Source organism: Danio aesculapii, chromosome 1 (assembly GCF_903798145.1).
Source record: "Danio aesculapii chromosome 1, fDanAes4.1, whole genome shotgun sequence".
Taxonomy (NCBI): domain Eukaryota; kingdom Metazoa; phylum Chordata; class Actinopteri; order Cypriniformes; family Danionidae; genus Danio; species Danio aesculapii.
The window spans coordinates 52,757,778-52,773,715 of record NC_079435.1 but is presented as its reverse complement, the minus strand read 5'-3'; the positions used below and the strand labels follow the sequence as shown (position 1 = coordinate 52,773,715).

The 15,938-nt window shown below is 35.2% G+C and overlaps 1 protein-coding gene across 1 annotated transcript in view; it reads left to right on the top strand.

Annotated features, from left to right (window-relative positions):
- Positions 1 to 15,938, top strand: part of myo15ab (myosin XVAb) — a 74,272-nt gene that overhangs the window by 31,392 nt on the left and 26,942 nt on the right. Inside the window, 11 exon segments of the mRNA XM_056453779.1 lie at positions 3,687 to 3,759; positions 4,407 to 4,601; positions 5,096 to 5,148; positions 7,950 to 8,038; positions 8,833 to 8,944; positions 10,582 to 10,668; positions 10,761 to 10,825; positions 12,178 to 12,501; positions 14,542 to 14,626; positions 14,726 to 14,891; positions 14,978 to 15,071. Coding sequence (XP_056309754.1) covers positions 3,687 to 3,759; positions 4,407 to 4,601; positions 5,096 to 5,148; positions 7,950 to 8,038; positions 8,833 to 8,944; positions 10,582 to 10,668; positions 10,761 to 10,825; positions 12,178 to 12,501; positions 14,542 to 14,626; positions 14,726 to 14,891; positions 14,978 to 15,071 — 1,343 coding nt within the window.

Genomic DNA, 15,938 nt, shown 5'->3' with positions numbered 1-15,938 from the left:
CACCGGAGGAACCCATGCCAACACGGGGAGAACATGCAACTCCACACAGAAATGCCAACTGACCCAGCTTGAACTAGAACCAGCGACTTCTTGCTATGAGGCGACAGTGCTAACATCAAGCCACATTGCCGCCTTCTAGCTTTGTTTTAAACCTAATTTGTGGCCTAGCTGATTCAAATGCTTCTGAATGAGACATAGGGGGTGCTGTTTATCTCTCTCCTCTCTCTCTCTCTCCTCTCTCTCTCTCTCTCTAACACTCTTCTCTGCTCGCTCTGTCAAATAATGCATGTTATTATCAGGTCAGGATGCAAATCAGGGCTGGTGTCATCTGTCCATTCTTTCCTCGCATCTATTTAATCTCTTCTTCTGTCATTCCCTATATCTGTCTTTCGGCCTCTCCTCTTTCATCTAATCTCGCTCGCTCTCTCTTTCTCTCTGCTTTATTTCACTCCTTCTCTCATCCAGTTACACAGTCTCTCTGTCCTCGTCTGTTTGGCCTGAAGCAGATTAGTCGATATGTGATAGTGTGTATGTGGATGAGTGTGTGTGCTGGTGATAAGACAGTCAGTCTGCATTATCTTGACTACTGTTTCCACCCATCAATTCTCTTACAATTGAATGACCATCGCTAGCTAGGTATTATTGACCTCTTCCTGGAAATCCCTTGCATCATGTGAAGTATTCAAGTGGACCTATTATGCGCCTTTTTGCAAGATGTAAAATAATTCACTAATGTCCCTGGTGTGTGTATTTAAATTTTCAGCTTAAAATGCCCAACAAATATTGTTTTATAACTCTTTGAAACTGCCCCTCTTAGGATTTAATCCAAATTGTGCCATTTTTTGCTTTAAATTCAAATGAGACTGTTTTCCCAGCCCTCTTTTGGAGAAAGGGTGGAGCTAAAAATGCTTATGTGTTAGCACAGTGGCAGATTCAAAACAACTGCTTCTCACTCAGGGCAGTTTATGCTAATGAGGAGAGATTGTCACTAAGGGGCGGGACTTTCTCCCTACGAAGACATGTACAAAGGCAGAATGTCAATCAAAGTGCGTCTACAGACTTTTTTTATCAAGTGTGATTATAAAAATAAAATGAATAAATTTTTACCTTTAGTGGCTGGATATATTCACACACTGTTGCCACACAGCTGTGTGTAAACCCCTTATAAAAGTGATTTTTGCACAATAGGTCTCCTTTAAAGGGATAGTTGTTGAAAAATGAAAATAATTTTGCACAGATCGATCATTTGGATGAGTCAACACAGATTGTGGAAAGATTTTAGGCAATTGGAGATATAATTGCATGTATGCATTTAGTGGATACTTTTATCAGTACAACAAAGAGGAACAAGTGATTATAGTATGTAGTACTGGGTTATTTAAACAGATAAGACTGTATTTCTGTCTGTATTATCTTGCAAGTTGTTTCCACCGGTCAGGCAGTTCTCATACTATTGGATAACCGCTGCTAGTGAGATATTAATGACCTCTTCTTGGATTTGTTTTCCTCTTTGTGTTGATCATGAAGTGTTAAATAAAAAGGTATTATGCATGCTGTCCCAAATGAGTTGGTTTGGAAGGTTTATACATCTTGGACACTGCACTATATTAGCAGGTCTGTGGTCAAAGTTTAATTTAAACAAAGCAATTTAATAGGTTTAATAGGCAACAAGTTAGTACATGTTCATTGTTTACCTAAAATGAGAGCATGGTTTTTAAGGTTTGTTTAGAAAAATGTCATAAGTAAGAGCAGATTTTTGCACTTGACATATAAATATATATATGCTATTATTTATTTAACTGCTGTTGAAATCATTCATTCATTCATTTTCTTTTCAGCTTAATCCTTTTATTAATCTGGGGTCGCCACAACGGAATGAACCGCCAACTTATCCAGAATATATTTTACGCAGCAGATACCCTTCCAGCCGCAACCCATCACTGGGAAACTCATACACACTCATTTGCACACATACATACACAATGGACAATTTAGCCTACCCAATTCACCTGTACCGCATGTCTTTGGACTGTGGGGGGAAACCGGAGCACCTGGAAGAAACCCACGCAAACACAGGGAGAACATGCAAACTCCACACAGAAACGCCAATTGACCCAGCCGAGGCTCCAACCAGCAACCTTCTTGCTGTGAGGCGACAGCACTACCTACTGCGCCACTGCGTTGCCCGCTATTAAATTATATTAATAATTAGTCCTCTCTTCATACAATTTATTAAGTTTTAAGCCAAGAGGGGTTCTGGTGGTTCGAAAGACCAAAAGTTGGACTGTTATTATTTTTTAATTTTTTCTGATTATTCAAATGGATAAATTCTGACTGAGGAACACTTAATGTGCTGGCCAGTTTGTTATTTGCCTGTAGGCTTCAGTGTTTAATTTAAAACTAGTTTTAACAGATTTTTAAAAATAAATAAATAAATAAATAATGATAGATGATAATAAATTAGTATTTTAAAAATAAGAATCTTTACATATTTTTATTCAATATTGTCATTATTTATAAAATTGTGATATAAAACTTTATTAAAAAAAAACTTCACAGTTGTAAATAAACACTTAAAATAGTCAAATAGTGTGGTAAACATTTTGTCAAAATGGTTGGAAATATTTTTGGTACATCAGAAAGTGTGGTAATGATAACCATCCGACAAGATAATCCAGCAAAAATTAGTTCTTAAAATGTCACTAATAAAATTATGCAATATTTATACCTCATAATTAAATAGAAATCAGGCAAATAACTGCAAAAAGGTTGTCTTTCTAAAAACCAACAGCCGCCCCTTTCAATAAGCTGGCTACAGGCCTGATAGTGTAATGTGAGAATAATGTTTATTAACTGATAAAGAGAGAGTTTAATAAGACTTCTGTTCATTTTAGCCACAGTGCAAATATAACATGTCTCATATATCAGTATTATGTCTGTACACAGGCTGTATTTTTAAAAAAAAATTTTTGACATTGTTTCAACCGAAATTGGACATGCTAGAAATTAGGAGAACTGTGAGATCATTTACTTCAGCTGTTATTCTGCAGTTAGTTTTCAGGGCGTATTATACACAGACTAACCTACCAGTCTGCTATTACGACAGTCTGTGTGTTAAAGCGGGGAAAACACGAGTATTAACGGCATTATCGTGATGGGCTCATTCAGTAGCGAACTTGCGTTTAGGTGACTTACACTTTCGTTGAAAAAAAAAATCTCCTTGTGTCCACCTTTTTGCTGCTGCCATGCTTGTGTGTGTCACCCAACTGCTGCACCAACACACCTCTTGCATGGGGAAAAAAACAATTCAGCATTGGCGCTGCTTATCTAAACGCAGCCACAGCCTCTCACTGATAGCAGGGAAAGGCACAGCCAATCAAAATGTCCATATGTGTTTTGGGGTGAGAGGAGCGAACGTGATTGAACCCTTTTTGCGTGTTTACGTTAATGTTGACAGCGCGATTATTATTTTTTTAAGTGGATTAAATATTGGTGGAGACATTTCAATGGTTGGAGGATATTGGTGGGGACACATCCCCTCCGTCCACCCTAAATCTACGCCCCTTTGTCATAAGCATAGATTTAACTGAGAGTGCCGCTGAGCTGTGTATAAAGACTAGAATATAAGAGAGACTTGACTTGAATTTTTGATTTTTGACTAGTTATATTTAATCATTCTTTTGTAGGTGTGTCTTTCCTGTGTCCTGTCCATTCCTGGACCAATGGAGAGGGCCTTGCTGGAGATGTTCTACAACACAGGTGATTTTTTTATTTATTTTTTATTGTTGTTGTTGTTTCCACTGAACATGCTGAGACTTAAGACTGGTTTATACTTCTGCGTCGAGTGATCGGCATGATCCACGGCACCTGCCTTGCGCATTGCTGGGCATTTATACTTCTGCGTCCTGTATTTGTTGCTCTGCATTAAAGGCTGTTTTATATATTTCTGCGTAGAGTGATCACCGTGACCCACAGGGCATGCTTTGCGCTTTTGTCGTGCATTTATACTTTTGCGCGCTGTTTGTGTTGCTCTACAATAACACTTCTGATACGCTAGCTAGCAGTGGGTTTTTATGTTCCTCTGTGTTGAGTTTCTTTGCTGGTGTTTTGTTTTTTCGGAACGCTAACGTTTCAGAAACGCTTTCTAACGCTTTTCTGAACCTTAATGTACAAGTAGCTCAAACTCACTCATTTAGGGGCAGGAACTGGCAGACGTGCAATGCGACCACACACAGGCTGCGCCGGAGCATACATGTGCGCTTGACACAGAAGTATAAATCCGCCTTACACTTTCCCTTTCAATTAGAACACAGCTTTAGTGCATGATGCCGAATGTTTAATATGTGCTCCAGTTTAATATATTTCAGTCTTCAGAGTCAGTAACCATAAAACTGGTCATCCTGCAGAGGCGTGTCTGTTGAAAGTCGATGGGGTTGGTCAGTCCTGTTGAAGGAGCCTGCGCAGTGGGTGGAGCTAGAAGGTCACGATTATGTTCTCGATCTGGTGTGTGACCTGGAGCTGCTTCCAGACTTTCCTAAACAGAAAACATACTTCATCATCTCTACTGAAGACCCCAGCAAGGCTCGACCTAACGCCAGCATGTATGCATCGTGAATTATTTTCCATATTATGTTTAACAGAGCAAGGAATTTTTCACAGTATTTCCTATAATATTGTTTCTTCTGTTTCGTATTTTCTGTTTTATTTTGGCTAGAATATTAGCAATTATTAATTTTTAAAAACGTTTTAAGGTCAGTATTATTAGCTTCTTTAAGCATATTTTTTTTCGTTGTCCACAGAACATACAATAACTTGCCTAATTACCCTAACTTTAACCTGATTAACCTAGTTATCCCTTTCAATTGCACTTTAAGCTGATTGCACTAGTATCTTGACAAATATCTAGTAAAATATTATGTACTGTCATTATGGCAAAGATAAAGAAATCAGTTATTAGAAATTAGTCATTAAAACTATTATGGTTAGAAATGTGATCAAAAATCTCTCTGTTAAACAGAAATTGGAGAAAAAAATATATAGGGGACTAGTAATTCTGACTGCAACTGTATATGCACTTATATATGTTTGTATGCAGAAGTCTTTTTGGCAGTGGATTTGACGAGGATGAGGACGGGCCACTTTTCATATGCCAACCGAATGAGCGCCGTTGCAACCAACAGTCTACCCATTTCTGAAGGCCACTACAGTCTGGGTAGAGTTTTTTTCAGTCTTTTAAATACACCACAACATTTAGTTCCTAGCGAAAGAACATATAAAGTCATTGACCTTCCCAATCAGATGGCAGACAGTCCCATGAATACCGAACATTACCTTAAGAACATTAAACCTGCTTTAATCAGTAGTAGCAGATCTACAACCCTGCATGTAAAGTAGCAACAGATACCGGAGAATGGCTAGATTACATACAGCTGAACTAACCCCAAGGGTGTTCTTGTAGCCTTTAGTGTGTCAACCGAGCATGGGTAACATTATACATGTTTAAGGGGTCTTGCACGGGTAAATGCACAGGTCATTGATCATTATTTTTTTGTGGCTGGTATTTCTTGTGCCATACTTTGATTTTGACTTGATTGCCTTTTTGAAGTTAATAAAATGTATATATATATTTTTGATTACATTTTCTTTGATCAATTTTTAATTGGCTGTTTTTAAGTGTAGTTTGCAATAAGTCTTGTTTTAGATGTTGAAGTGGTGAAGTATATTTTAAATAATATAATATATGGGAAAAGTTTTTTGTTTTTAAAAAGGTGTCTTAAATTTAGCAATGTAGCATTTAGAAACAATACAGTGACAAAACTAATGTGAAAATGTAACAAATTTAAAAAATAATTGAAATGAAGAGGATCACCTTTTAGCGTTTATAGAGTTTTGAGCATCATTACACATCATTACATCATTACAATTTTCAGTGTCATGACCAGTGCTTGACATTAACACCTGCCAAACGCGGGTAGATTTCAGCTGTGGCAGGTTAGACAGACACCCCCACTAGCCACTTTGGCTGGTTGAAAATATTTTTAAATATTGTTTGCCAGAGCTGCTTCATCCCTAAAGATTAGAATTGTAGTTTAAGACCGTTTGTCAATATGCATGCAAATGTGCTTTTAGAATTGAGCTTGAGAGGATGATCAGGCGCGTGCTGAGTCATCAGCGATTCACGCTCACTGACGTTGTGAGCGAGGCACAGCTGATATGATGCGCTCAAGTGCTTAAAAGCTCCTGTTTCCTTGTGCAAAACAATGCAATTGGTTGCGATTGTTTCTCTTTAATTTAGATTGGAATAAAGCAGCACTCGTGCAGCCACAGTCCTGCTGTTTTTAAGAGATCTCCAGATTTTTTGTATGCCGCAGTTGTTGCCGCTTTCGCGTTTACCATTCTTTAAACAGATTATTACTGTGCCCACTGTTAACGTGATCATCCTTTTACTATTGCACACAGAATGTTTTTCACCTGCTTTTGCTTGCAGTTATTTTTGTTAATATGGTTTAATTATCACTCTTTACAATAACATTGCTTTAATAGGAGATAACTCTCCATTTATCTATGGTTACCTGGTGATCTGGAACCTTTAGCTTGGACAAACTACTTTGTATAGTTTTAAATACATGAGAATATTTTTTTAAAATGTCAATTGTTTTTTAAAGAACATTTTTGTTGAATAAAAAGTGTATGTATACAGCTATACTGTACTGTATGTAGCTTGTTTTGACACTTTATTTAAATTTGTGGCAAGGAAATAACTAGCTTGGTGTGGCCAGTGAAAAAATGGTAAATCCTTAAGCCCTAAAAAGTCATGTGAATTAAAAAAAAGGCATATGGCATATGGCATATGGACAAAACACAAAATGTAAAATTAGTAAATTTCAGCATGCCTAAGTCAAATTTATGCATATAAAATATATTTTCCCAACAACAAAATTGTAGCTAGTAAAAATGGTGAGTGGCTAGTAACACTGGAAAACTACTAGCCACAGTGGCTGGTGATGAAAAAAGTTAATGTTAAGCCCTGGTCATCATCTTAAGAATCATCATCTTTCAATCCTTCTAATATAATGATTTGCTGTTCAAGACATAATTTTTTATCATTTGTAGTAGTAGTAGTAGTAGTAGTAGTTGTAGTAGTTGGAGCTGTTAAAACTGTTGAAAACAGTTGTGTATTATTTTTTTAGAAACTAGTGTTGTCACAATACTGGAATTTGGTATTAATCGATACTAAAATTTTAAAACGTCCATTTCCAGCTAACATTTAAGCGCTGTTGAGCATGTTTTTAAACACCGCTGATTTGTCATTACTGTTATTGGCATTACTGTGATTGGCCATGAAGGTGACTTTCAAAGTCACGTCAATCAGCTGGTTTGTCTATAAGCTGACATACGAGCGATCCGCTGATGAATTGCGGCTTTAAAACGCTCCAGTGTCCCTGTATCTGTGTTTACACTCAGTAAACAGGGATGAGTTCGATGAACTGATGACTTGCACGGCCAATCAGTCATTTCTGTTGAGCACATGAACACAATGGCAAATCAGCGGTGTTTAAGAACGCGCTCAACAGCAATCAAATGTTCATAGGAAATCGACGTTTTTAAAATTTCAGCATCGATTGGTACCGTATTCCAGTATGATGACAACTCCAAACCATATAGTTTACAGGATTCCTTAAGAAATAAAAAGTTCAAAGAACATATTTTATTTTAAATACAAATCTTTTATAACATTTTAAATATTAAATTCACATTTGATCAATTTAATACCTCTTTGCTAAATAAAAAGGCATCTTGTGAGATTTTTTTTCCTCTTTGATTTCCTTTTTTGCAAATGATTTTACTGGAAATCAAGAGGATTTTATTTCACATTATTAAACATTAATTCCTGTCCCTACTTCTCTCTCTTTCTCTCACACTCCTCTGTCTCTTTCTGTCTTTCTTAGACTCAGAACCATCCTATGATGCCACTCAGAGAGGGATGGACCGTTATTTGGACAGCTTGTTTGACCCAGTTCTGTCTGATGCAGCTGGGGTATGGTGACACCTAATTAACTCAAACACACACACACAACTCACACATCTTATTGTGTATATAAAACAGAAGTTAGATTATGGATTATTACTGACAGAATAATATAATATAATATAATATAATATAATATAATATAATATAATATAATATAATATAATATAATATAATATAATATAATATAATATAATTAATATAATATAATATAATATAATATAATATAATATAATATAATATAATATAATTAATATAATTAATATAATATAATATAATTAATATAATATAATATAATATAATATAATATAATATAATATAATATAATAGTATATAATAGTATATAATAGTATATAATAGTATATAATAGTATATAATATAATAGCATATAATATGAGAGTAATATTAATTTGTGTGAATGCTGATTGTGTGTTTGTGGGTGCATTTGGTTGAGCATTGTGTGGTCATTTTACAGCACACGGAAATAAGCAAGCAAATGAGGGTATAATTTTTTAATGAGGCTGATCCTACACCGAGAGAGACAGAGACCTAGAGTCATGCTGGAAACTACAGAAACAAGTCCAATACAAGTCAATTAGATACATCTATTTAAATTGGTTAAGCAAGAAAAATGTAAGACACGTGGTCTGACTGCATTTTTGTTTATCACTGAGTATCTTATGTCACATAGAAATACATTATATTAACAAAGTAAAATGGGCTGCTAAGTTTTTTCAGTTAAATGCAGAGTTTTTTCCTTCATCCAGTCTTGGTCTCTAACCGGATTGTCGTTTTAATTTCAGGACTTCGATGCATCAGTTTTGTCTGGTAGGATGAAGGGTGGAGGAGGTGTAGGTGGAGATGAAGCACAGCACACTCCTAAAGTCACTCCCTTAGCTGCTCTTCAGCCTGGAGGTACAAGCTGGTTTCTTTGCTCACTTTTGCTCGACCCAGGCTCATTTGAAGTATGTGCCCATGACTACATTTTTGAGAACTGACAAATATGTACCCTGGACTTTTTTTGTTTTCACAAATCCGGTCATGGGCACCATGTGCATTTTTGACAATCTCAAATACATTACTGTGGCATGTGTTTTGGCATGTAATTTTTTATACATTTCTGAGATATTCTAAACATTCACTTCATGATTTTTCTGTACTGTAAAGTAGAAACACTGGTATAGTATACAACCATATATATACTATACTATACTATACTATACTATACTATACTATACTATACTATACTATACTATACTATACTATACTATACTATACTACACAACACTATACTATACTATACTATACTATACTATACTATACTATACTATACTATACTATACTATACTATACTATACTATACTATACTATACAACCAGGTGACACGGTGGCTCAGTGGTTAGCACTGTTGCTTCACAGCAAGAAGGTCACTGGTTCGAGTCCTGGATGGGCCAGAAACACTGGTATAGTATACAACCATATATATACTATACTATACTATACTATACTATACTATACTATACTATACTATACTATACTATACTATACTATACTATACTATACAACACTATACTATACTATACTATACTATACTATACTATACTATACTATACTATACTATACTATACTATACTATACAACACTATACTATACTATACTATACTATACTATACTATACTATACTATACTATACTATACTATACTATACTATACTATACTATACTATACTATACTATACAACACTATACTATACTATACTATACTATACTATACTATACTATACTATACTATACTATACTATACTATACTATACTATACAACCAGGTGACACGGTGGCTCAGTGGTTAGCACTGTTGCTTCACAGCAAGAAGGTCACTGGTTCGAGTCCTGGATGGGCCAGAAACACTGGTATAGTATACAACCATATATATACTATACTATACTATACTATACTATACTATACTATACTATACTATACTATACTATACTAAACATACTATACTATACTATACTATACTATACTATACTATACTATACTATACTATACTATACTATACTATACTATACTATACTATACTATACAACCAGGTGACACGGTGGCTCAGTGGTTAGCACTGTTGCTTCACAGCAAGAAGGTCACTGGTTCAAGTCCTGGATGGGCCAGTTGGCATTTCTGTGTAGAGTTTGCATGTTCTCCTGTGTTTGCATGGCTTTCCTCCAGGTGCTCTGGTTTGCCCGACAGTCCACAGACGTGTGCTATAGGTGAATTGAATAAACTAAATTAGCCATAGTGAATGTATGTATGAATGTTTCCCAATTCTGGGTTTGAGCTGGAAGGCCATCCGCTATGTAAAACATATGCTGGATAAGTTGGCGGTTCATTCTACTGTGGCAACCCCTGATGAGTAAAGGGATGAATAAATGAGTATACAGCCAAGTATACAACCATATATACTATATAAATACTGACTCTCATGATGTAGAAATACATAATTAAATGACATGATGGTTTGTTTGTGTGTGATATGTTTTTTTTTGTATGTGTTTTGTAGCAGTGAGAGTTCTGCCACCTATGCCACCTATTCCTGGTTCTCCTATCAGGCCCAGTCTGCCAACAGTGCCGCCTGTGCCTGTGCCAGGTATCTCTCATAAAAATGCCTAAAGCTTCACAGGCTTAAAATGAAGTGATGGACAAGTATTTGGTATTATATCTTCTGATTCTGCCTTTCAGACCAGCAGCATGCTGTGCTCGCTCAACAGCAACAAACCATCCTCAACCAGCAAGCCGTCATTATGGTACTACAGTCTTTATTAAATCAGTATTATTCATCTTATCGTTTCATACCACATGACTTTATTTATTCATACTTCATTTAATAAATTTAATTAATTAATTAAAGAGAATAGGGTGATGCGGTGGTGAAGTAGGTAATGCTGTTGCCTCACACAAGAAGGTCGCTGTATCGAGCCTTGGCATACCTGCCAGCATTTGTCTCTGAAAATCCGGTCACTGGGGGTAAATACTTTAGCTTTATTTCAGCTGCCAGCAAAGAAAAACAATTTTCATGTTTGTTTATATTAACTTAAAGCACTAAAACAACTTAAACTAGAATAAAATAAATAATTAAAATGTAAAATAAATAAATAATAAATAAATAAGTAATAAATAATAAATAAATAAGTAAAAATGTATTTATAATAAATGAAATTAACAAATGAACTAAACAAATGAAGTAAAGTATTTCAGTAAAATAAAAACAAGCTAATATATAAAAAACCTTAGGTTTAATTTCAGCTTTCTGCAAACAAAACAATTTTCATGTTTGTTGATATTAACTTAAGTACTAAAACTAATAAGTAAAAAATTATTTAAATATACTGCTCAAAAAAATAAAGGGAACATTTGGAGTTAGAGTGTTTTGTTTTTGTGTTCCATTAATTTTTTGTGCAGTGTATATAAGCATACTTTAAACAACTAGTCTTATAAAAATTACAAGCACAACAAAAAATATTAACTTTAATTTAATTGAAAACTAATAGAAAAAGGTACTGTAATAGCATGTCATGATTTTGTGATCCTGGATTAACATCTATGTTGATCCTGGAACATCGTTTTTATTTGAAAACTTTATCCATTCCTATTCCATAACCCCTAAACCCAACCATAACTGTAAATAAATCCCAAAATCAGAGGGGAATAATAGTTGGACAACAATCATGTAGAAGTGCGTAAACCTAACCAATAAGCCTAAACATAGACTTAAACATAGACGGTAAGTGTATCCCTTAATTCTGATTGGCTGATTGGAATGTTGTTCCGGGATCAACATAAGTGTTAATCTAGGAACATGATAATAGCATATCAGTGTAATGCAAACTGATTTAGTTTAGTATAGTTAGTTAATTTTTTATGACAGACTTTTTAGATAAATTATTAGTAACTAATAAAGTCATGGTAGCTAATAACAGTAACTTTTTTTTTCGAATTTGATCGTAAGGCAATAATGTGCATCTTTTGTAAAGCTGCTTTGAAACAATAATTATTGTGAAAGGTGCAATAAAAATAAACTTGAATTGAGTTGAATTAAACTACAAACAAACACTAATACAGGTTTTCAGCTGGTTGTCTTGACTCTCCGCGTCTTTAGGCTCAGCAGATGACCATGCAGGCGATGGCTATGGTGACCAGTCCAGTGTCCAGTCCACCCATGTCTCCTCTCACCAGTCCCCCAACCAGTCCTCCACCCACTCCCTACAGCACTCTTCCACCCAGCCCGTACCCCGCCATCCCTCCCAGCCCCTACGCAAACATCCCTCCCAGTCCTTACGCCCCGATGTCTGCATACAGCAGTCCACCAGTGACGCCCACACAGACTTTCGCCTCCACCCCCACCTACACCACCAGCAGTGAGACCATGAAGAAGAAGAGCAGCCCCCCAAACACACAGCCACAGAGCAACACAAAAACACAGGTGACTGAATTGTTTGTTATATGAATGTAAGTTATTATCATTTTATATTTGCCATTAATAGGTATGCCTTTTCAGTGAAATGTTCATGTTTTATTTTATATACTAGTGACAACGTGCCTTCAAAATTTCAAGTATGAATATTATAATTGATATTTATTTGAGCTTCATAAAATGACAATTGGTTAATCTGAAATACTTCATGGAACTTTGAAGTGGTATCTCACACTGTCTAAAATGCTGGGTTCCACACAATTGATTTGTGTTGGGACAGCATGAAGGAAGTTAACTTATTAGTTTTTACAAATTTAAGTGGGTTGAACATAAAACAAATAAGTTGTTCCAAAGAAAACCTAAAGAATTGTGTTGTTTCAGCTCATTTAAAATAAGTAGTTTGAACAAACGGCAAAAATGTGTGTATTTTTTTACCATATATTTATTTCTCAAACTTGATTTTAATATTAATTTTGTTGCCTCAGTTTGGTTTTGATATTACTAATGTCACATTGTTCTAAATTTAGAAGCAGAACAATGTTTTCAATATTAATTATTAATACAAAATAATTACCAGGCAATAAATTCTCATATGAGAATCAAGTATTACACACTGAAAAAAGTGTTACATGCAAAACTGTTGCAAACAATTTATTTGTGTTGAATTTAAACAAACAAAGTAAATTTAATAATGTTCAACTTCATTTGTTTGTTTAAATTCAGCCCAAATAAATTGTTTACAACCACTTAACGTAAAAAAAAATTGTAAATCCAAGGAATCATGTTTGAATAATTTTTTTCAGTGCACTCAAAAAAAAAATTTTTTTTTGCTCGTTCAAACTACCTAAAATTAGCTAAAACAACACAATTCTTGAGATTTCATTGGGACAACTTAATTTTTTTTATGTTCAATCCACTTAAATTTGTTAAAAGTGTAAAGTTAACTTAATCAATTTGTGTTGGGACAACATGAATGAATTGTGTGGAACCCTGCGTTTTTTACAGTGTATGTGACAATAGCTAAGTTTCCATCCAAAGATGCAAATTAAATTTAAGCGCATAATTGGAATATCGCATATAAGACATGCAAATAAAGCAGTGTTTCCATCCAAGTAGTCAAAGAGAACAAAATTGTCACCCCCTGATGCTAAATATTAACAGTAAAAATAGAATTTGCTGCAGTAGGAGAAGCTGCGTGAATCTTTTCCTTATTTAATAAATGACTTGCGCCTCAGAAGGCAGTATGCCGACATGTAATGAACACGTGGTGACGTTTGAAGGCATCAGACGCAAAGCACAGACACTCTTAACAATTCTGGAGGTCATTAATAATATAATAACACTATTACTGATGTTTTAGAATGACCAAAACAACATATAAGATGTCTTACAATAAGCTCAGCCTGTTGTTTGTCCATTCACACACATTTTTATCATCACATGATCTCTTATAACAAAATCACATGAGTTTTTTAATACACAAACTGGCATTTGTTCTGTAAAAGTGTTTTCATTTTAGTTTATGCGCATCTTTTCTTATTGAATAAAAAGTTTATCCCTCAGTTTTGCGCAAATGTTTTTTTATGCGCATTTTCAAAATGTATGCGCATCTTGTCATTTCAATCGTTTTTATGCGCATGTGTGCTGTATACATAGTCTGTTTAATCAGTCCTTGAACAGCTCCCAGCTGTGTGTGTAATCAAAGGAGACCTGGAACAGATGTGTGTGTGGTGCATGACAGGAGTTGTAGTCCTCCAGCGATCTGTATGAAATAGATCGCTGAGGATTGTAACAGTATTAGATAACAAATCACATATGAATGATTTGTGCCTTTTTTATTTTAGTAAATTGTACATTAGAAGGTTATTTAATGTTTTTTATTCTTATACATAATTAGTATTTATTAGTTCTGTATTTTTGAATGCCATAACTAAATTGCATTTTAATCAACTTTAGTAAATTCCAGTGCCTTTAATTTATTTGCTATTGTTTTGCTATATTAACGTAAGAATAGTTGTTTTTTTTTACTTTGGCAAACTGATTTTACAGGCTAAACCATCTAAAGGGTCATTAGGGAAGAAACAAGCCCCTGCTGCTCCAATCAAACTTGACAGCAGACCTGCAAAAAGACATGGTACATGGTTGCGTTTACTCATATATATCTGTGTTTTCAAAACTAATTAAACCAATGCATTTGATGTAATTTCGGTATATTTTTTATTCTGTCTCTCAGCTCCAGTTGCAGTCACAGGACCAATGCGCTCAACTCCGGCTCCTGGCACAGAGGTGGTCAAATATTCAGTCTCCAACTCTGAGCACATCGTTCCCAGCCACAACATTAAAGACATCATTAAGCAATATCAAACACCAACCCCTGAGCCTACACCGCTGATACAGAAGTCTGTTATTTACTCTTGCTTATCATACAGTCAGATGATTTTATTGTCATTCCAACTAACTTAAAAAATTCCCTGCATCTTGACAGGCGAGATGGTAAAGGTTTTGTAAAGAAGAAGAACCCACATGACGAGGCAATGCAGATCCTAAAAACACAGATGGACAATCCTCCTCCTCCAGAGGTATGCTTTTTCTCCTTTTCTCTGTGTTGCTGCTTACCAATTAATATTTCTGAGCCAAAAGACATTAATTATATAAAGAAATCATTTGTTCAATTGATCAATTTTGTTTTTCCACAAGGGGGCGCCTAGCTCCATAGAGCTGCATTTAAAAGGCCACATTATTTGGTACACTTTTCTAGTGCTGGAATCACACCTCTCACAAAAACCACCAAGATCGGCATCTTTAGATGTGTTTAGTATTAATTATGTGTATGTCTGTTCAAAGATGCATCCAAAACCCAGACTATGCTCCACTTCAAATCATGTGTACCGAATACGTTTGTGAAACAGCGTCTATTTATCACTATGGAGCGTGTCAGCTGACAGTTACACACTATACACACACTATATGACTATTTTGAGGATTGCATAGGAGGGGCGACGGCACCTATAATGAAAATGAAAGGGAATCTCGCCGGTTTTTATATTTATTTCAAAGTGTTTTCATCTCTAAATAAAACGAAAGCACAGAGCAGACTCTCATTCAAGAGCAAGGGGCGGCCCCTGGTGGTTCGGCAGTATGGGTTGCTTATAGGGAGGATCGGCTCTTTAATTATTGCCACTCTTCAGAGAAAGACTAAAAATACGGGAGAAATGCGGGAAAACACCTTTACGGGATGATAGCGGGATAGAACTGAAAAATGACTGGGATGGATGCCATTTTAACTGCCTTAATTCTGCAGGACATAGATTTAAAAAAGGTGATAAAAACATTCCTAAGAAATTTTGGTAGATACTAACAGAACAATGTCACAGATTTGTTGGCTGCACATCCATGATGGAAATCTCAAAGCTGATCTATTAGATTGAGATCTAATGATTGTTGAG